Source organism: Emys orbicularis, chromosome 6, assembly GCF_028017835.1.
Source record: "Emys orbicularis isolate rEmyOrb1 chromosome 6, rEmyOrb1.hap1, whole genome shotgun sequence".
Classification (NCBI taxonomy): Eukaryota; Metazoa; Chordata; order Testudines; family Emydidae; genus Emys; species Emys orbicularis.
In genome coordinates this window covers 24937871-24960600 of record NC_088688.1, presented here as the reverse complement: position 1 = coordinate 24960600, position 22730 = coordinate 24937871, and the positions used below count along the sequence as shown (strand labels likewise).

The following is a 22730-nucleotide window of genomic DNA, read 5'->3' as shown; positions in this document are numbered from 1 at the left end:
TTGCTAGAAAATAGCAATTATAAGTAAGCAATTTTCTCTAATCTAAATATATTTTTGGTACATTCCCCACTCTCCAGGGATGTCTCTAAAATAAAAATATAACATCAAAAATTCTCAACAAACTGTTGAGAATATATTTGTATCATCACAAGCTAGATAGAGATACATATAATAGAATATGAGACAGGGGGAGTCGGAAAGACTCCATGAATGGGACTGGTCATGGATAAACACCTCTAAAACAAACAAACAAACAAAGAGACTAATAGAGATCCCAAAAAGTAAAATAAAATTACTGAGGCATGGATTGAAACTTTGGACAACCTAGAACAGAAAGTTTCCATAATGCTGATAAGATATAACAAGGGCCAAATTCACTAATGGAATATGAAGGTGCAAGTCCATTGATGTCAGAGGAATTATACCTGCTTAAACCAACAGTAATATAATTTGATTCCTCTCTAAAACCAAAATCTAATAGTTCTTGGTAAATGTGTGCATTGGCAACAGCTCATAATACAAACTGCCTACAGCAACAAGACAGTCACATCTAGTAGAAAATGGCTCATATCTTTGCTGATTCTCTCACCTAGGAAAAACACAAGAAATTTAAATACCTTCTCTGAGGGTTCAAACACAGCAACTATCTAGAGAGCGAGCAACTGACTCTAATTTTGATTTTTCTAGATACACATAGTGCTCATAAGGCCTTCATATGGAGGTAACACAAAAGATATGACCAATATCAAATCTGAATCTTTTCAGGGAGAATGTGTAGGCTTGATCAAGAGCAAAGAAAACAAATCCACCCTTTGTTTCCTTGGGTCTTTCATCCACTCAGATCATAAAGGCACAATGAAAAATGTCAGCTAGCAAGTCAGTCTTTTTGTTTAATTCGGTATGACTTCATCTTTTCATATATTTGACACTAATACAGTAGAAGAGAATGCTCTCTTTGTGATTGTCTGAATAAATCAACTGCTGTTATGGTGTGGCAAGGCTGCAACTCTAAGGTCTTGTCAAAACCTGTTATGTATGAGGTAAATCCACTGTGGCAGGAAGCCTTGGATTTCTTTCCATGCAGGAGATTTGCAAAGCAACCATGTGGTCTTTCTGCATGGGTATACTAGTGTCCCAAGTCATGATCAGGTGATGCTGCCCCACAAACCTAGCCCATTTTAGCCCTGGCTATAGCAGACTATACCAAACTCTCAATAGGCCTTTGGGGGATGTAACTAGAAGCATCTGAGTAAGCATATATTTCCTATCTACTGCCTTAGCAACAGCTAGAATGGAATAAGGATGCCACCACAAAGTGGGTCAGAATGGGTGTGATGGGGTAGTCTGTCCCCTTATGAGTTGTAAGGCCTAGGGGTCAGCCCACCCCGTCACATGGCATGTCCCTTTAAGATTTTGGGAGGTCTGATTTATATAAGGATGGAGGAAATAGGAGATATTGAAAGAGAGGAAGTGGTTCTGAAAAGAAGCAATGTTTGGGAGGGAATCCCGTTACTATTTCTTTCAGGGCCTGGGACAAGGAGCCTTGCAGAGTGGGTAAGGCAAGACTCACCTCTCTCTCAGCCAACAGGGACAAGCTTGAGGAAGGACACCAGCATATATGCTTCTTCTCCCTCAAAGTAGGGGACATACCAGCTGAAGGCTGGCTTGCTTGAACCCTCCAAGCTTGCAGCCTAGTAGGGGAAAAGGGACCAGCTGAAGTAAAAGCAGGCTAAGGCTCTACAGTTAACCTAAATTACAATCCCCACCTACAAGGAAAAGAGCTTGGGGACTCCTGTCTTAAGAAGAGATATGAGGGACTGCCTGAACCGCAACTCCAGCTCCAAGCAGACGGCTGCGGGGGACTCCTGTCTTAAGGACAGAGCAAGACAAAAACGGGCTTTATGAAGTACAACCCAGCTTCTACCAAAGAGGCTGGGAATAGCCTTAAGGAAGCGCCTCAATAACTGGCTGGGGAAAAGCGACATGAGGAGACAGAACTCCAGAGCAGGAATAGGGGAATCTGCAGCCCCTGTGAAAGACAAGGACAAAACAGGGAAAAGGTAGGAGCAGCCTGAAGAAGCAGCAAGGGATTAGAAGGAGCAGTTCTTAGCTGCCTAACACAGGGTCCCTGGGCTGGAACCCAGAGGAGAGGGCAGGCCTGGGTTCTCCTCTCTCCTCCAGCAAGAGGGGAGGTGCAGGCCGTGGGATTGAAAGAGGCAAAAGACAGATGAGTTCCACATGGGGGTCAAAGGCCTAGCATAAAGAAGACTGGACTCTGGATTTTTTCCTCATTGGACTTTTCTGTTGCCCTCAGAAGGGGAGTGAACCGAGAGGTGACAAGGGCAGGCTATGGAAGCTGCAGATTGCTACAGCACCAGTATGATGGACAATATTTATTGGGTGCTAGAGCAGAAGAACCCCTGCAGTGCTGTGTCCTGGCACAAGGGGATGCTCTGTGAGTTTGCTCCATAGTATATTACACCCTATTGTAATGATTAGTGCAATCCTATTCAAAGAGGAATATGATCTAAGAATTGATCAATCTCAGTCCCTAGTGTCTTCTAGTGAGGGACTAAGGAACAAGTTCTGTACTCTTACCCCGTGAGTAGGGGTCTTTTCCACAAGAAGTTCCATTGAAGAAAAAGGGGCTATTTATTGAATATTTCTGCTGAGTAGTACTGTACAACAGTGGCAGAATCAGGTCTTAAAGGAAAACTGGTGACCTAGCTATCCAATTCAAAAACTTGGGAAAGTGAGATCCTGCAAGATAGAGTCATTACACTTATCTTCCCTTGTGTAAATATATTTGATCTCTGAAGAATCACTAGTTTCCTCTGTGTCATAATAGCACTCCTCCCTGTCTTCTTCCTCACAGGTGTCCCTTCAGTCCCAAACAGGCATCACAGGCTGTAGTGCCAGTGGAAGAGTTGGCATTAGTAGCACAGGCAGTCACAAGGAGCCTCTGAGTACACCATCATAAGGAGTGCCAGTGGTAAGTGTGCTAAGACTAGCACTGGCTGTGTAACAAAGGTTCTGATGGAACAGGGCACAAGCCTTAACACTAAACACAGACAAAGCTCTCTCTGGTTTTTCTCTGCCTTGTCATCAAGACAGTGCTTTGAGGTATCGATATCAGTGCAAAGGTCCATGTTATCATCAAAGTTATTTGTCTGGTAGAAGTCATCAAATCATGTGATATCCCCTGCTGTTACTTTTTAAGATCCACTGTCTCATATACCTGTGTAGCACTATTTCAAGCAGGGTCACCGGAAGTCTTGGTTGAGTGCCAGCGAATACACAAAGCTGGTCCCCTCTTGACATGGGCTGAAAAGCACAATTTAAGACAATGTCTCACTTCAAAAGGAAGAAGTGGGGTGAAGCACCAACAGGATGGTGCATTGAGTCACTCAAGGCAGTGCACTGTGTATTCCAAGACAGAAGAATCTGTTGTATAAACCAGTCCATCCTGTGCCACAGAATTGTGCAGTAAAATCTAAGCTTTCATTAAAAAGTTAAGTTTCTAGACCTTTTGATTGCCTTAACTCTTTCCATGTGAATAAAATTTTAACAGGTATAGTGTGTTTTTCTTGAGTCTTCAAACAGCCTGAAAATTGCTCTAAGAGGTGTGAACTGCAACATACAAGTCAATGCTATGCTACTCGGACAGTAATGACAATTTAAATGGTCAAAATTTTAACAACTTTGCTGCTTAGCATTTAGCAGAGTCATTTAGCTAATGTACTTATCCATTTTTGTTGACACAGTGGTGGACAATGGAGAGAACAGTGGGGCATCTGGTTGCTGTAACAAGAAACTCTGACTTCAAGTCCCTTCCATTTCGACAGGGCCCAGAAGGCTTTTAAATGCTTTCTAGAACTTCTGACATCAGGTGACATATAATCACACTCTCCAGTTAGTCATGGCTTTGCTGAGACTGCTGATGTAATTGTGTCTGTCCACGAAGAATTTAATACAATTATAATATGGGCATTTTCTGAAACCACTGGAGTGTCTTCCTTTCTCCACCCTATAAGTGAGGTCAGCAAGACAAAAAGAGAATAAGGCAGCAAGTGTGCTGATGTTCAGATCTAAAGAGTTGAACTGTGGGATGGGAGCAGATGAACACTTGGCATATTGAAAAAACTGAAATCTAAAAAGAAACAATCTTTGTCCTGAGGAGATTCATGACTCGATGCTCAAGGTATTGAGTATTCAATGTGTTGAGGCCTAATCTCACTGTGTAATCAGCACCATGAAAGCCAATAAGTCAATGCCTTGTTGAAACACCAGACAATTTGGTGAAACAAAAAAAGGCCAATGCACTAATGGCACAGAAATCACCTATGCTCTAAATGGAGCAGTAACATAGGAACTAAGTTCCAAAAGGGTCAATAGTGTAATTGGGCTCCTCAAAAAGTAGGAGCCAGGCATAGAAATTTTTTTTAGACCAAAACTACTTTTTTAGGCCCTGATTGTGCATTCCTTACTCAAATCAACTAATGTTTGTTCAATAGTAGTCCCACTGAATTGAGTAGTCCCACTAAATTGAGTTCATGAAACTAATGAACAAGTAATATCCAATGTGAGTACTGGTTGCAGAGTAAGCCTTTAATATTAGGAGCCTGACCAAGGAAAAAGATGCAAGAAAAAAATGCTATACAGCATCACTGCAAAGCAGACCCTTACCACTGAAGTGCTGACAAATCCTGGGAAGCTTCTCTATTGACAGATGTCAGAAAGCAACTCACCTTGGAATTTGGGGTGCAGCCTGAGGAACTTAAAAAAAGTGTGCAAGACACCCTCTGTGTGTGCTCCAACAGCTCAGAAAACTTGAATGATGAGAATTCGTTTGGAATCACAGACCCAAGAGTACAAAAAGCAGGATATCCACTGTAATAACCTATATGTTTTCCAGTGATACCTTATATTGTGAAATAAATGGACTGGATTATTTGAAACTTCTATAGTACCTTTTTCTATTGGCTCTAACTCACCTGCATTCTACATTAGAGTGAAATCTGCACAACAGACTACCCTTCATAGCAACCTTTTGTCTTAAAACATACTTCTGCTTCACTTTACTAGAAGATCACCTTCTGGAAACAACTGGTCTCTGGCAGTCTGAATGGCTGTTCAGTACAGATTTTGCTGCAATTTTTAACTAGCTGTCAATGTCTACTTATTGAATTAACTTTAATTTTCAGATGTGGGATTTTAAAACTTTTTAACAGCTTTATTCCAGTTGTACGTAGTTTATTATTTAGCTTTAACAGTAGCTGTAAATTTAGCATAGGGATAATCTCTCATGTGCAGTTCTGCCCATTGATAATTAAATTAATAAGCAGCTATGAGCATGAGCTCATTCAATAGTTCCTTAGACCACTGGACAACCTCCATCTACAACCTACATATCAGAACCTATATCTTCATCTCTTGGTATTTGTGTTAGAAGACATCCTGGTGTAGGCCCAATCCTGCAAATCATTAAGCATGTGTCTGCAGAATCAGGGTCAAACTGGACTCCTCACTAAAGAAGAAGTATGGCCCAGTGGTTGGGGCACTGGCCAGGGACACAGGACACCTGGGTTCAATGCGGAGCATGCCACAGACTTCCTGTGTAACCTTGAGCAAGCCACTTAAACTCTCTATACCTCAGTTCCCCGTCTGCAAACGGAGAGGAGAGGAGATGGGCGCCACCAGGATAAACCACCCATTGTAACCATGAAAAGGACACCTTTACAACCAAGGTGGCCATGAGATATGTAGATGTAGACCCCTCACTAAATTCCTTTCTTTACTTATAGAGATTGTTTGATTTTCAAAATTGAAAAAAGGCAATATTTTAGGAGTTAGCAGTCTTCTTTCTTTCCTCCTCATAAGCATCCATCAGCTGCTCTTAAGTCAATAAATGCAAAATCTGCTGTTGGATGAATAAAATGCTCTACTGTATTCCCAACTGATTTGACCTTCTTAAAAAATGTTCATCTGAAGTACAATTTTATTACTTGCCTCCCATACTCAGCAGATAATTTCATGGTTCTGGTGTAAAATGGGAGGTCATGGGAGGAAAGGCAATATCTCAGATAGCCAGAACCAGTCCCATGTAGGGCTCAGGACAGAAATCCTGAACTCTACACTGGCTCCCCATTGAATAGAGAGTGCAGCCCGGGGGTGATGAGTTGTTTGAATCCTGGTTCCTAGAGCCTTTGTGGCAAAAATGCAGTCAAAGCTATGGAGCCAGCTGTGCTCTACAGCCAGAGACACTGAAGAGCATCATGAAGAGATGAACTCCCCCTTCAGAGGCTGCTGCCTAGTGATTATGCTCTACCCATCTCCTTCATATACCCAGAGAGCGGAGACCATGACTCTGTTTCTACATGGGATTGTAGTTTATATAGTTACGGCATTGAGTATGCTTAGTGGATTCCTGATCTCTCACCAGGGAGTGTGGGGCTGATTCCTTCGGTCTGATAGCCAATCAGAGGGGCCTTGAGGAGGACACACCTCCATAATACAACACTCCTATCTGACAGCTCTGAAATTGCATCATTGACCAGAACAGAATACGGAGCCTTCAGGAAATGAAAGGATGTGGTTTTCCCAGTGAATCTCACCCAACTACAAAGAAGTTAACCTTTCTGATTAGTTTATAACTCCTCTTCCCTTGTGGAAGTCAGCTACATGGAAGATATTGCAGACCTAAGGTCCATGGGCCCAGTGAAGGACTGGTATCCAAGTGCTTCTGCACCTCATTCCCTATGACCAGGTGTTGGGCTTTTATTATTATTTGCATTATTGTGGCCTTTCTAGCCTCACTATTAATATGTAGTTGGCTTATATAGCAATAAGGAATGCAATACTCTTTACTGGCATTGCTTCAGCCAAGGATTTGGCCAAAAATGATAATGTCATTTATATCGTCATACACCTAGATGGATCCCAAAACACTTTATAACCTCAGTAACTGTGTCAGGTTTATCATTCATTCACACCCACAGACACACACACCCTTTTAGGACAAGAAATGAGGTAATCATATTCTTTGGAGTGCCACGGGGAGTTTGGTAACAAAATATTACTTACATCAAGGTAACACTCTGTTTGCAAGCTTTTGACACAGTTCCGTGTGACATCCTCATAAGCAAATTAGGGAAATGTGATCTAGACGAAATTACTAGAAGATGGATACACACCTGGTTGAAAGACCATACTCAAAGAGTAGTTATCAATGGTTTACTATTAAACTGGGAGGGCATATCTAGTAGCGTCCCTCAGGGGTCAGTCCTGGGTTCGGTACTATTCAGTATTTCCATTAATGACTAGGATAATGAAGTGGAGAGTATGCTTATAAACTTTGAAGATGACACCAAGCTGGGAGGGAGGGATTGCAAGCACTTTGGAGGACAGGTTTAAAATTCATGACCTTGATAAACTGGAGAAGATGAAATTCAATAAAGACAAGTGCAAAAACAAATGCAAAACTACAAAATGGGGAATAACTGTCTAGGTAGTAGTACTGCTGAAAAGGATTTGGGGGTTATAATGAACCATAAACTAAATATGAGATGCTAATGTGATGCTGCTACATGTAACTAGTCTGACTGCCCCACACTTCCTTGGTTATGCAGTCTAACAAGTTGACAGCTTGAGGTGGTATGGCTGTAGAGTTCTGCCATAGTTCCTTATTTCCAACAAAAGTTATATTCTCTGTTTACAAGTAGAGGATTTTAATATTATGTGGGGAATAAGCAGCACCAGCAGATGAATGGCGAAGAAGTAAGGACTATGGGCAGATCCTCAGCTGGTGCAAATTGTCATATCACTGGAGCTATAACAATTTACACCAGTTGAAGATATGCCTCAAGTATCTTAGTTTCATATAGAGGTTGTTTGTTTTGAAGACAGAGGGGAAATAAATGTAAAAAAATGATATATAATGTGTAAAATTATTTTTAACTAGGCTATTTTCCAAAGTCAATAATTATTTACTGATATATACAACAACTTTAAGTGTTAACATGTTTCAGTAAGCAATGAATCCAGTTAACATATAATAACATAGCAAATATGTCCTTTGAACTAAATTAGGCACGTTACAACAATACAATAAAACTACAAAGTAAAAATAAAATTATATTTTTAAAGGCGATAGAAAAAAACCCAGTAACAAATAATAAATTTTTTGGTACATGTGCCAAGTGAATAAGAAAAACCATTTTAAAAGGGCAAGCAATAAGGATGGAAGAAGTAAAGATGAATCACACTGCCTGAATTATGAGAGAGGACAAACATGAGACAAGCCCTGAAAATACAAAGATCAATTTTTAAAGAGCCTCAAAAGTTATCACTTACAGATTTTGAACTTGTTTCAATTTCAGAGGTAAACAATGCACTTGCCCAAACCAAAGGATATCACAGGAATGACAGAGATGACAAATTATATGAGCAGCAAAATATGAAGCAGTAAGAAGACCCTTGCAACAATTAAGATAAGAATTATCAGATCTGGTTGAAAAATAGGGAAAATGTTTAATGAAAGTCCCCCTACCCCTTTTGTATTTGAAACCAAGTTTCAATAATTTCTGATCAGCTCTTGATGTTGCTAAGGGCTGGCTATGTTCATCATCAGAGGCAGTGGTATTTAAATAGTGGGCAAATGAGTGAAGTAATTGTGTGTGTGCATATTCATGTGTGTATAGTGGGGGGGGGGAACAGGTTTTTCGTATACCTTGCTGATGAGTATCTTAAGCCCTAAATAGATACGTATAATATATTTGTAGGCACAAACACGTACGTAAAGCTCTTTTGGATTCTTCTAGATATAAGGTAATTATGTACAAGCAAAGATTTTAAGCTGTGCAGACAGATTTTTGAAATATTAAAAGAATGAAACCTACATGATTAAGTAAGAGATCTAACTAGAGAGGTAAATGATAAATAAGAATCAAAAGAACCACTAGTAATGGAGGTCTGATTACCTATCCCTACAAACAAAACTAGAGCTCCCACTCATATTTAACATCAAATTGCAGCTAAATAGGTTTACTGTTCTAAAGATCTTGATTTGTACTCAAAAAAGTGCTGGGAAATGGACATAAATATGAACACCTTTTAGTATACAGTATAGAAGATATTTGAAATCATGGGCCCAGTTCTGAATTCCTTACTCAGGCAAAACTCCCACTGAAGGACAGACTTTCAATTGAATTAAATGCAGTCTTAAATTTAGCTATTTCAAATCCAATGATGCAACAAAATTAAACTGATGACAGGCTTACAGTATCTGCAGTTTTTGACGCAAATAGTGATAAGAAGATGGTGGCCACTGGCTGTCTTATAATTGGTAAATATTGAAATAATAAGGCTTGGGATAAATTCTTACTACAAATAATCTGTCATGATTGATTAGAAAGATAACCTTCAAACTGTACCTGCCCTGAATGCTGGAGAGCTGCTCAGGTCTAAATTGTCTATTTTTCACTGTGTCTAAATTTACAGGTATTCTTAATGATTTTTGTATTTAGAATAGAGAAGTAAATAAAGACTTGATTCATGGTTGTTTCAATTGAATGGCTAGCTCTACAAATTGGACTGATATGGTTCATACAGGTCATGATTAGGAAGAAATGGCAGAATCTACAAACATGCTCAAGCATATCAATTATAAATAGAAGAAAAGAATTGGGACAGAATTTATTTTAGTTAATTTGGAAATGCAAATGCAGGTGAATTCAAAATAGGATTCATTAGGGCACATTTAGTAAAATATTAATAAGTTCCAGAAAGCAAATTTTTGGAAATTAATCCAGTCATAAGAAGGTGCTGCTGAAGAAAATCAAAGGAGATTGGATCACACAAATAGACAGTTGGATTTTGCTGACAAGATAGACTATATCCAAAGAGACTGGGGAAAAAAAGAAGAGAAAAATGTTGACTGGGAATTAGTGGCTCAATTTCAGATCTGTCCTGGGTCGTCTATTACAGAACAGGGACACCCTTACTAGAGAACAATACAGCACATTCATTGGGGTATACATTAAATTACCATAAGAAAACAGATCAAAAGACTTTATGGACCCAACAAACACTGAAAATTCACCTCAAATTAATACAATGACACTAACATAAAAATGTTTCTTAGGTTTCCTTGTTAAGTGAGAGATTGCACCAGCATATATCTAGGTCCAGTACAAATCTGTTTTTTTCTCCATCGATGCTCAGAGTTGTTAGTAAGGTGTCTCCATAGAGAACCAAGGGTGAAGGACAGAACAAAGTTGTCTGTGAAGCACCAGCAGCTCATTAATACTTTACAGTCCTAGGAAACATAAAACTGTTTAAAATTTGATTTTTGATATGATTGAATTTTATGTCCTCACCCTATTGTTAAAATATATTGGATTTGCCTTTTCTCCTCTGATTTTGTCAATCTATTAAATATATCACCAAGACAGCCTTTTCTCATTTCAAAAATATTTTCCATCCAAATTTCATGTGAAAAGACACTTTACATCTCTGTTTCTTCCAAAATTAATTCTTTCTCCTGTTTTTTCCTCTCTTCTCTGGTTTTCCAGAGAAGTTAATTGAGAGACTGCATTTAATTCAAAATTCTGCTATATATAATCACAGTAATGTTATACCCAGTCAACTTGGTACTCTGATTCTTAAATCCTTCGCCTGGATTCTGATGAGGCTTCAGATCAATTTTAGGATTTTTGTTATTTACATGCTATAGAACAGGGGTTCACTGCACCACAATCCCCTTCTGACAAAAAAAAAATACTACTTGACCCCAGGAGTGGGGACTGAAGGCTGAGTCCACCTGAGTCCTGCCACCCGGGTGGGGGGGCCAAAGCCCCACTGCCTGGGGGAGGGAAGGGGCAAAGCCGAAGCCCAAGGGCTTCAGCCCCAGGCAGGGGGCCTGTAATTTCAGCCCCACTGCCCAAAGCTGAACCCCTCAGGCTTCGGCCCCAGACAGTGGGGCTTAGGCTTTGGCTTCGGCCCCTGGCCACAGCAAGTCTAAGCCAGCCCTGGCAACCCCATTAAATGGGGCCACGACCCACTTTGGGGTTCCGACCCACAGTTTGAGAACTGCTGCTATAGAAGACTTGTTCTTTTAATTTTATCCAAATGTGTGGCCTTGCCACTTAACTGCTCTAGTGGTGGAGAATAGTACATATGTCACAGAGGTATTAGGATTAATATTTGTAGGTACTATTTATCTGTAAGTATCTATATTAATGCCTAATCCTATAGCCCATACTCATAAGTAGTCTGGTGACTTTAGTATCACAAGTAATCTGAGGACTACTCACATGAGTTAGGATTGAAGGATTAGGCACTATAATTATTATTCTTTATTATTATTATTTGGTTGGGACAATGAGAGCTCTAAAAGTTTAGGGGTTGTTGGTGGCCTGGATGAGTGTGATTGGCCTCAATGACTAGGGAGCCTAGATTCTTGTGCTAAAAGACAAGAAGAGACAGGAGAGGGAGAAATTAAAGAGGAGTGCTGTGATCACTCTGTATTATACAAATCATAACTGTCTTATTGTCATATTATCCTCCCTTGTCTGTTGGTTTTATCCACCTGTTGTTTCTTGCCATATACATTGAACGTAAGCTTTTTGGGATAGGGATAATCTATTTTTATACTCATATGTGTTTAGTGCTTAGAAGACATTACCATACTACAAATAATACTAATAATATGGATATAAACTAAGACCAATTAGTTTTGATCCCAATGTTGTCATCTCTCTGGTGAATGGCATATCAGCAGACAAGAACTGAAGTCATTGGCTCACGCTGATGTGCGTTAGCTTATTTGGTCAATAATGTTTCCACCATCCATGATGTAAGTAAGAATGAGGTTCCAAAACCTGGCTGGACAATACTGCTGGACCTGTATTGGTGCAGTTGGTCTCATTTGGCTGTTTTGTACAGTAGGAACTGAAGAGGATTGCTGAGGAGGTGGCGAGTCTGTCCTGTTTGTATCCAATCTACTGCATAGGTCTTTCACCAAAAATGGATTGAATACAATATGTCCATCTTATGTGTGACAGCCCAGATAAAAGATGGTACTAATCTTGGCACACAGATCACACCAGTGTTCCTATCTGAGTCCCTGCTGTTGTAGTGTTAGATTCGCCTGGACTGTTCATGATCAGCCATTTAAACATCTATTCTGATGATTATTCATCTGAATAAATTCAGGCCTCCATGAGGGCCATGGCTGACCACAATCTTGAGCTAGTGTTTGGATAAGGATTGGAGGTGGGTTGGCTGGATATATTACCTATGTCTTTGGACCAATACCTCCTGCAGAAATAAAAGATTGCAGCATACCTTTTTCATTAGGGCATGGGAACTGTTTTGATGGTCTGCTCTTGATGGAACAAGAGCACTCTGAAGGAGAGGACTGTTCTTCCAACAGACTACTCTATTATTGTTTTCAGTGGGGTTTTTAAAGCTGTTATACTGTGGCTGTGCAGGAGACAAAGAAAAAGATTTTTTCTTCTACCATCCCATCCCCAAAATCTTGTTCCACAGACTTTTTTCAGATGACTGATAACTTGGACAATCCAACTGACTCCACTCAGAGGATGACTTTAGTTTGGTTTGTGAGGAAACTCCCTTTTACTTTGTGGAGACACTTTGATTCTGACCAAACTGTCTGCTTCTGTGAAAGCACGGCAACTGTTTGGGGGACAAATGCTGCCATCTGTTTCAGCCAGTGGTGCTCTGTGAAGTACTGGAGGGGGATCAACCTCAGTTCTGGATTCATGTCCTTCCTGAAAACTGGGGAGGTTCTGAATCTAGTGATAATGCAGACTGTCAGTGCCTCTCTTAAGAATATGCTGCCGGCTTTCTTAAAAAACAATTGATAAGGTTTTTGTTCAAGATGCCAAAAATTGATGTTGACTTATCTGGTTAACTATAGTCCTGTACCTAATCTTCTCTTCGTGGTTAAAATTACCTAAATAGCTCAGATTTCCTTGATTCTTCTCAACTGGGGTACCGACTAGGTTATGGGACAGAGATTATGTTGATCGCATTGATTGATGACTTCATCCTATCAGTGAATAAAGGCTGTGCATGCTGATATCTTTAGATATAAAGTTGCTATGGACCATATATATGGACCATGGGGGAAGGGACAGGGTTGTCCTCAATCTTTTTCTCAAAGTTCCCAGAAAGTAATGTTTGGCAACTGCCATTTCTCCGTGAAAGTGCTAACTGCAGGGTTCCTTCTTGTTCAACATTTATATAGGATTTTTAGGAGGGTGAGTGAGATAGCACGAGCTGCATTGCTTTCAACAGACAGATGATTCCAATCTATTATTTCTGTTCCTTCTGCCCCAGATAGTACAGTAAAGTACCTTTTCCAGTGTTTGGCTGTATTGAAAGTGAGCTCGCTAAAGCTCAATCTAGATATATTGATTGGCTGGGGAAACCAATCGGAAGATATGGTGAGGATTATATCTGCTTCTCTGATTAAGGTGTCTGTCTCTCACTTCTCACTCACAATTGCAAATGGAGTATCTAGTTAGATTCCTAATTACCGTAGGATGATCACATTTCAGCAGGAACCAGACTGTTCTCTTTGATTTGTGTCTGGCCAGGAGGTTGAGATTTGGGAGGCAGGGGAGGGGGAAGATATGTATGTTATTACCATGAGTCATGCCTTTGTCACTACAGAAGTAAATTACTGCAATGTGCTCTTCGTGGGGCTACATCTTAAATCCATTCAAATGCTGAACAAAGTGCAGAATGCAGCAGCCCATTTGTTAAGGAAGATATAGATCTATCAGGACATTACACCAGTGCTTGTTATCTTCACTGGGTACCTGTAGGTTTCTAGGTAGAGTTTAACGAGTTATTTTTGATCCTGTGGGTTCCTGGCCACTAGCATTACCATAATACCAATAACATACAACAACAACAACAAAGCCCATATGGCCCGCGACCTGCCTACTTCAGAGATCAGCTCTATTCCTGTTTTATACTGTCATTGCAGAGATCAGTGGAGGCTCTTGAACTGGTGTCCCTTTGGCTTTAAAAGAGAGGGGACTGCTGGTAGGGCATTCTCAATGAGGGTCCCTTGACTTTGGAACTTGTTCCCCACTTGGTCCAGAATAGCTTGAGTCTGTTGACCTTTCTTTTACTGGAGGGGGATGCTATTTAAGGGGAAACATTGGAGGAAGGTGAGATAGTCTACATTTTTTTTTTGCTACAAGATTTAACTGGTTGTCATCAATATATGATGGAAATTATTGCTGCATTTAACTATATAGAAATGTCAAGGGTGTTTAAGTCTGTGTTAGACATATTTTATAGTCTTATATATCTAGTAAATAAATCTAAAACAAAAGCTCCTTGAGGGAGTGACCAGCCATGTTTGATGTCTGTGACGTCTGCTTTACTCCTATGGAACTCTATAAATGAATGCAAATATAAGATATTCCCTGCTTCTTATAATTAGTTATATGCATTATACTATCTGTTATTTTATTTGCTGCAGAGCAGTTTGGAATGCTCTCTCTCACATTCACAAGACAGAAAGATAGACATCTCTTTAAAGGAAAACTGTAAACATGTTTCTCAGCCAAAAGTTTTCAAGTTCAAAAGGTGAGCTCACTTTTTCTCCGTAAATATACAGTGAAATGTATTTCAACCTAAAGGACTAAATTCATCTTTAGTGGGCCTTCGTGAGCTTTAATGCATTACACTGGGTGGATTTGATTATGATGTTTAACTACACAAGCTATTTCTGACTGTATTGGCAGCACAGGTGCTGGAACTAAGGGTGCTGGGGGTTCTGCTGTACCCCCTGGTTTGAAGTGGTTCCTATCACATAGAGTTTACAGTTTGGTTCAATAGCTCTCAGCACCCCCAGTATACAAATTGTTCCAGCACTCCGGACCGGTGGTAGCGGTCATTTGTTACAAAAGATGATAATTTGTGACATTGTCAGTAATGAATCCTTGTGTAAATGATTGTGAACTATTTTCCATTTCATTTCATATTGATGTAACTAACTGGGAAAAATATATATTTAAATAAAAGGTTTAATTTTTAAACACAAATTATTTTGCATAATTCTAAAACCAGTATTAGATCATGCTGGAAACTAGTTTAAAATCTTTTACCCAGAGTTCCCACATTTCGAAGTGTGTTTATATTAAGTAAAGAGACTGCTGTAGGGTCACTGATTGCATGAAATTGTTGGTTGGCTCTACAGTTAAGCTGTTTGCGGGATAAACTATTGTTGAATCTAGTAACTGAACCACAACAGAGCTAAAAGCTTCATCTCCAAGTGTTGCAGGAAAAAAAGAAACATATCTGACCTACTACTTGTAAATTAATGGAATGGTTGCTGTATATTGACAAGAGGCATTCTAGAGGTATTGCAAGCTCAAGATATTTCAACCAATGCTTTGTTGCCTTTTGGCTAAAAAGGCACCAATGTCATAAATGATGTCATTTTTAATAACATGGCTGCCATCTGCACTGAACTCAGAAGTATTCATTTAATTAAAAACTTGTATTTGAAAATGATTCTTACCTTATGAATTTTAAGAAATTCTGAGTTAAGCAAGATGGACACTACTTTTAAAAGCACACACAGCATACTGATAAATCTAAAGTAACTCTTTGGAACTGAGTAAAGAGGAACTCAGATCAAAGACTCTTACAGATCACTTAAATGCTGTATACCAGCATTCTGACTTTGCTCTTAACAGTAGTAGCATCTCTACTTACTAGCATAAATTAGTGTACGTAATGCTGTTGGCTAAGTATCAAAAATGGTTTAGTAGCTCCTAACAGTTATTTTAAATCTTGCTTAGGTAACTAATTCTCTTATGAATGTGTAAGAATATTTTTTCCTACCTTTAGGTGCCACCTGTAGAAATTGCTTATGGAGTGTGCTAAGTTGTGAAATAGTTAGGGTACCATTTACAGATGTCTCTACAGGTGGAGGCCGTGGTGGAAGGATAGGATCTGGAATTACTTTTACATCATTGCTTATGAAGAAGTCTGTCTCATCTAAAACCAATTCATATTGGATTCTCGTAGAACATTCAACGTGGTGGCGTGCAATCTCAGTTAATTTGTCAACACTAAAAATTGAAATGCAGGAAGCAATTATTACTTTAAAATGTAAGATAGTAGTAACTTTGAGTCAAATTCTGAAATATTTCATCAATGGGAGATTTTCTCTGTTAAGGACCACAAATCCTCTGTGTGGATCATGGAAAGGGGGGTCAACATGCGGCTCTATGACCAAGCTAGTTATTTCTCACTACATCCTGGCAGCATGCTCTATTTGTGACTGCTGAGGGAAGTCCATTTAAAGTGGAATCCCAGCCATAGAGAAAACCCGATGGAAAGATAGTACAGGTTGAGATTTTCAGAACTCCATAGGGCAAAAGAGGTGATGTGTATTTGCCTGACCTCACCCTGTCCACTTACTTCAGCCTGTTGCCTTGTCATGTGCCCCTGCATGGACTGCTGGATCTATGGAGCACATTCTGCAGGGAAAGAAGTAATACTGCTGTGGAGGCATAAGTACTTGGATATTACAGTGGGAAGAGTCTGACCTTCACACAGAAGATCCCCTCTACATGAAAGTCAGGGAGTCATGATTAGGCCCAAATCTACACACTTCTTGGGCACTGGAGACTAATTTGTGTCACAAAGCAGGCCCTCATGTTCTTATGATCTTTAAAATAACTTCTGTCAACTGCTATACACAGTGGGTTTAACAAAAGGTGGAGGATTCTGGAATGGCAGAAGCACAGCAAACAAGATCCCAAAATTCCAAGGTGGCAGGAGCCACTACTTGATATTGTTGCTTCCTATGAACAAAATTTCAGGTTCTCTACTAGTGCTCATAACTGTATTTCCTAAGAAAAAAATAAGACTGAACAGTTGTATACAATATTGCTGACTACACTTTTTAACTTTCCAATGTATGCAGCACTAGGGCATATATCATAAGGCAAGATCAAGTCCCAAATCCTGAGAGTAAAATTAGCAAACAAAATGATTAATTTTTGTACATTTTTACAAATTATTTGATTAGGTCACCTGTCTGAACAATAACTTTTCTATTCTACTAAAATACCTGGTCTATTTAAAAATTAGCCATATATTACCTGGACATTTCTGCAAGGAACCTGGCGCCAAGCCACTTTTCCATATATTTGTAAGTTTCTTCCGCTTTCATTACTAGTTCTTCAACAAATGTTAATGCCTTTGTCTTTATCAGCTGTAGTCGAGATTTTGCAGCTTCCTCTGTTGAAACAGTCATTTCATAATAATAATTTATTTATACAATCTGAAGTCTATTTTCAAGCTTACTTAGGCATCTAAAGTTAAGCACCGAAACTTGCACTCAGGCATCAAAATACCTATTTAGGTTTCCTGTGTTCATATATTATTTATATATTTTTTTTAATTCACTCAGAATTTGTTTTACAAAATATACCTACTGTTGATATCAGAACGTGCATATCACAAGGATATAGCAAAGTTAACCAAACTGATGTCGAAGGAAGAGGTGATAAGAAGACATTAATTCAGACAGTACCCTCTGACAAAAGTGTTACATTTAGAAACTCAATGGTGAAAAAGCCAGATAGTCTGCTGGGGATGATTTCAAAACATTTCCTTTAGAACTTGAACATAAAATGTAGATGTTCTACAGAGGAAGTGTTCCTTTTATTTAAAAATTATATCAATAATATTTAGGTAATTTAAAAAAATGAAATCTTTTCAGAGAGAGACCATTCCTTTCTCAGATTTTTCAAAAAGGGTTAAAAAGCAAATCTCAAATGAAACAAATTTTATGGGAACCATAACCAATGTTTGTTCTTTTGTTCCTGACCCAAAGCTCATTGAAATCACTGACTTTACAGGGCTTTGGATCGGGCCTTCCAAGCCTAGCTGTTTTGTATCTCACAAATCCATACTTATTATTACAATTCCCTCTTTGTGAAAATTGGTTGTTTTAGTGCGAGGAAAAAACGGTTACCTACCTTCTCGTAACTGTTGTTCTTCGAGATGTGTTGCTCATGTCCATTCTATTCTAGGTGTGTGCGCACCCACGTACACAGTCATCAGAGTTTTTTGCCTTAGCGGTATCCATAGCAGTATCCCTACGCCCTCTCAGTTCCTTCTTGACAGCAACTCCGACAGAGGGGCAGGAGGACGGGTAATGGAATGGACATGAGCAACACATCTCAAAGAATAACAGTTACAAAAAGGTAGGTAACCGTTTTTTCTTCTTCGAGTGCTTGCTCATATCGATTCCATTCTAGGTGACTCACAAGCGGTATCCTTGGAGGTGGGCTCACAGTCTAGCAGCTTGCTGCACTGCTCTATCAAAGCCTGCTGGGTAAGTGCATAATGGGACGTGAACGTGTGGATGGACGACCAGGTGGCTACCCTACAGATGTCCTGGATAGGCACTTGGGCTAGAAAAGCTGACAAAGAGGCTTGTGCCCTGGTTGTATGGGCAGTTACAATTGTCAGAGAAGGCACCTTTGCCTCATCGTAGGAGCAGCAAATGATGCAAAAAGAAATTATTTGACCGGACACTGGACGACCTTTCATCCTGTTGGCCACCAAGACGAACAATTGCGTTGACTTGTGGAATGACTTGGTCCTTTCAATGTAGAAGGCTAGTGCCCTCCTGACGTCTAGGGAATGCAACTTAAACTCCTCCTCCTCCGGCTTTGGAAAAAAGACAGGTAAGTAAATGTCCTGGCCCGTATGAAACTGTCAGACCACCTGGGCAGGAAAGCTGGATGTGGCCGCAGCTGGACCTTATCTTTGTAAAAGACCGTATAGGGCGGTTCCGAAGTAAGCGCCCTAATCTCAGAGACCTGGCAGGCAGATGTCCTTCCAGGAAAGGAGGAGAGAGCAGGAAGCCAGAGGCTCAAAGTGGGGTGCCATGAGCCATGACAGCACAAGATTCAGGTCCCATGGAGGAACGGGGTCCCTGACATATGGGTAGAAGTGCTTGAGGCCCTTGAGGAACCTGGCAGTCATGTCCTGGGTGAAAATTGACCCTACCCTCGAGCGGCAGATGGAAGGCAAAGATAGCGGTGAAGTGGACCTTGACAGATGATGGGGACAGGCCTTGGAGCTCGAGATACAGAAGGTAGTCCAAGATTAACTGCAGCGAGGCCCACTAGGGCCAAATGCCTTTATCCAAGGTTCAACAAGCAAACCGCTTCCATTTGGCCAGGTAGGTTGCTCTGGTGGAGAGCTTTCTGATGCCCAACAGGACCTGTTGGAAACCAGCTGGGCACTCCTGCTCCTCCACATTTAACCGTGCAGCAGCCAAGCTGTCAGATGCAGCGCCACCAGGTTCGGATGCAGAAGACTGCCACAGTTTAGGGACAACAGATCCAGCCTGAGCGGTAGCTGTAACGGAGCAGCCACCAAGAGGTCCAGCAGCATGCTGAACTTGTGTTGGTGCGGCCAAGCCAGCGCTCTGAGGATCACCTTTGCTCTGTCCAGCTTGATCTTCATGAGGACCTTGTGAATTAATAGCACTGGAGGGAAGGCATACAACAGAGCCCCCGACCACAGGAGCAGAAAAGTGTCCGACAGGGAACCTCGATCAATCCCCCAAATCAAGCAGAAAAGGTAGCATTTTCTGTTCTGCCTGAACGTGGACAGGTCCACTTGGGGAGATCCCCACCTCTGGAAGATGATGCTGACCACTTCCAGATGGAGGGACCACTCGCGGCGAGATGAGAAGGTCCTGCTGAGGTGATCTGCCAAAGTGTTCCTGGCCCCAGGGCGGTGTGTGGCTATGAGATGAATGTTGTGTTGTACACAGAAATCCCAGAGCCTGAGGGCTTCTTGGCAAAGGGCAGACAATGTGGCTCTGCCTTGCTTGTTGATATAGAATATAGCTGCTGTATTGTGCTTTCTATGTGAGGTAGGAAGGCTTGACAGGACAGGCGAACTGCTCTGAGATCTCTCACGTTGATATGTAGGGAGCGATCGTGACTCAACCAGTGACACTGCATGCTGGGATTGCCCAGATGGGCTCCCCACCCCAGGTTCAAGGCATCAGAGACGAGGTTCACTGATGGGGATGGAGCCCGAAAGGAACTCCCTCCAACATTGGTGCAGGATTCTGCCACCATATGAGTGATGACAGTACATGGTCCGGGACCCTGACCAAACGGCCCATGCTGTGTCTGTTGGGTACGTAGACCGATGCCAGCCATGCCTGCAGGGGCCTGAGTTGGAGCCGTGAGTGCCAGACCACGTCAGTGCTGGCTGCCATGTGGCCTAACAATCGCAGGCACATGAGAGCGGTGGTGAGAGGGTGGGCTAGAATCCACGAGATCAGCTCCGCCATGGCTTGGAACTGAGCCTCGGGGAGAAAGGCTCTGGCCTGATGAGAATTAAGGACCATTCCAATGAACTCTATGAATTTGCACTGGAATTAAAGTCGACTTTTTCTCATTTATTAACAGCCCCAGGTCATGACAGGTGGAGCAAACCAGATCGAGATGATGCTGCACCTGATCCTGGGATTAGCCCTTTATCGTTGAGGTACGGATAAATTTGCACCCCTCAGCACCTCACGTAAGTGGCCACTGGCGCTATGCACTTTGTAAACACTCTTGGGGCTGACGAGAAACCAAAGGGCAGCACCGTGAATTTAAAATGGAGGTGGCCTAACACAAAGCAGAGGAAACTCCTGTGCCCTGGGAAGATTGGAATATACATCCTTTAAATCAACGGCAGCGTACCAGTGTCCCGGATCCAGGGAGGGAATAATGGAGGCCAGAGAAACCATGCGAAACTGCAACTTCTTGTGAGATTTGTTGAGGTGTTGCAGGTCCAGAATGGATCTGAGGCCCCCTTTTGCTTTGGGGATTAGGAAATAGCAGGAGTAGAACCCTTTCCCTTCCAAGTCTGGAGGGACCTCCTCTACTGCCCCTGGGTGTAGGAGGTTCTTGATCTCTTGAATGAGTAGTTGCTTATGAGAAGGGTCCTTGAAGAGGGATGGAGAAGTGAGGTGGGAGGGAGGGTCAGCCACGAACTTCAGAGTGTAGCCTGAAGATATTATGTCGAGCACCCAACGGTCCAAGGCCAACCAGAAGGGATAAGGAAAGAGAGCGGGGGGGGGGAGGGGGGGAGAGGAGATAGATCCTGGGAAGTGACTGGGACAACATCCTTGGGCGCATCCTCAAAATGCTTGGTTCTGGCTTCCTTGGCCTCTGGAAGAACCTGGCTGGACAGAGGAACAGGAAAATGAAGGGTGACGCTGTTTAAATCCTTTGTCTCTGTCCTTCTTTCTTAGGAGCTGGACTGAGGGACACCCCATGACCTCGACAGAGGAGGTGGGGGACAGAACAGCTTTCTAGCCTGCTGAGTGGTGTTTAGGCCCAAGGAATGGAAGGTGGCATGGGAGTCTTTAAGGCTTTGGAGCCGTGCATCAGTCAGCTCTGAAAAGAGCCCTGCCCCCTCAAATGGAAGGTCTTGGAGTGTAGTCTGCATCTCCTGGGACAGCTCAGAGGACTGTAACCAGGAGCTGCACCTCATGACCACCGCAGAGGCGACTACCCTGGCTGCCGAGTCTGTAGCATCCCAGGCCATCTGGAGGGCGCCTCTTGCCACCACTTTGCCCTCTTCCACCAAGGTGGCGAACTCCAGGGCTCGGTCTTGTGGACGGCCCTCCTTGAACTTGTTGATGGAGTCCCACAAGTTGAAGTTGTACCTGCCTAGCAGGGGTCTGCCACATAGACTTAGCAATTTTTAGGACCCCTGGGTGGACAGGCAACACGACCTGGGCCGGAGTGGAGAAGGGTATGACATTAAAGAGATCATCGGACTCCTCCACTAGCTCCTTGATCACCAAGTTCAGGTTGGCAGCCACCCTTTTGAGCAGGGCCTGGTGCTCCTTGAAGTTGTCAGGGGGAGGTTGCTTGGTTGCGAGGGGCCTGTCACTGCTTTGTCCGGAGACAACAAAGATGACTGCACTGCAGGGGGAGAGGTGGCTTCCCCTTGCTCATCTGGGGACAGCTCCTTGGGCGTCGGGGGCCACTGTGTCGCCCCCATGTCAGATTCAGCACCATGTACCGACTGTGCTGGGGGCAGCTCGTCCGAAGCGGCCTGAGAGGAACGGTGGGAGTATGGGACCGGCATAAAAGGTACACCCCATGTGTTCCAGTACTGCCACTGAACAGGCCACGGCCCCTGCCTCCGCAGGAGTCACACCGGTCTCGTGGGCCGGTAGTAATTCACCTTTTATAGGTGAGGGGCTGAACTCTCCTTCTGACTTGGACCATTGCCCATCCGGTGACCAGGGCGGAGCTGTAGATGCCTGCGTCTGTTGACTGACCTTTGTCGGCGACCAGTAAGGAGAGGATCCTTACCCCGGTGAGGATCAGTGCCTGCCCGAAGAGCAGTACCGGGGAGCTGCAGACCGTGCCGTGACAGAGAATGATCCCGCAACAGGCAGGAAGGCGAGAATCTACGCCTGGGAGACCGCCTAGGCGATGGTGATCTGCACCGTGGCGATCTCTGGTGGGAGGCCTGATGGTACTGTGGGTATGGGGATTGGCGTCATGACTCAGGTGTCCCATGCCATGTAAGTGGAGACTTTGGCGTCAGGGACCGGTGTCTTTTAACCGGGGACCGAAGATGCAGTGCTGGGGTTCAAGGCTGCGGTCTGGGGACACTTCGCTTCTTTA

General features: G+C 42.3%; 1 protein-coding gene across 1 annotated transcript in view; it reads right to left on the bottom strand.

Moving 5' to 3' along the window:
- The window catches only part of SPEF2 (sperm flagellar 2), a 109509-nt gene that overhangs the window by 4731 nt on the left and 82048 nt on the right, over nt 1–22730 (bottom strand). Inside the window, exons 29-30 of the mRNA XM_065406801.1 lie at nt 17160–17298; nt 15892–16121 (exon numbers count right to left, since the gene is read on the bottom strand). Of these exons, the coding sequence (XP_065262873.1) occupies nt 15892–16121; nt 17160–17298 (369 nt within the window). The remainder of the gene's footprint in view (nt 1–15891; nt 16122–17159; nt 17299–22730) is intronic.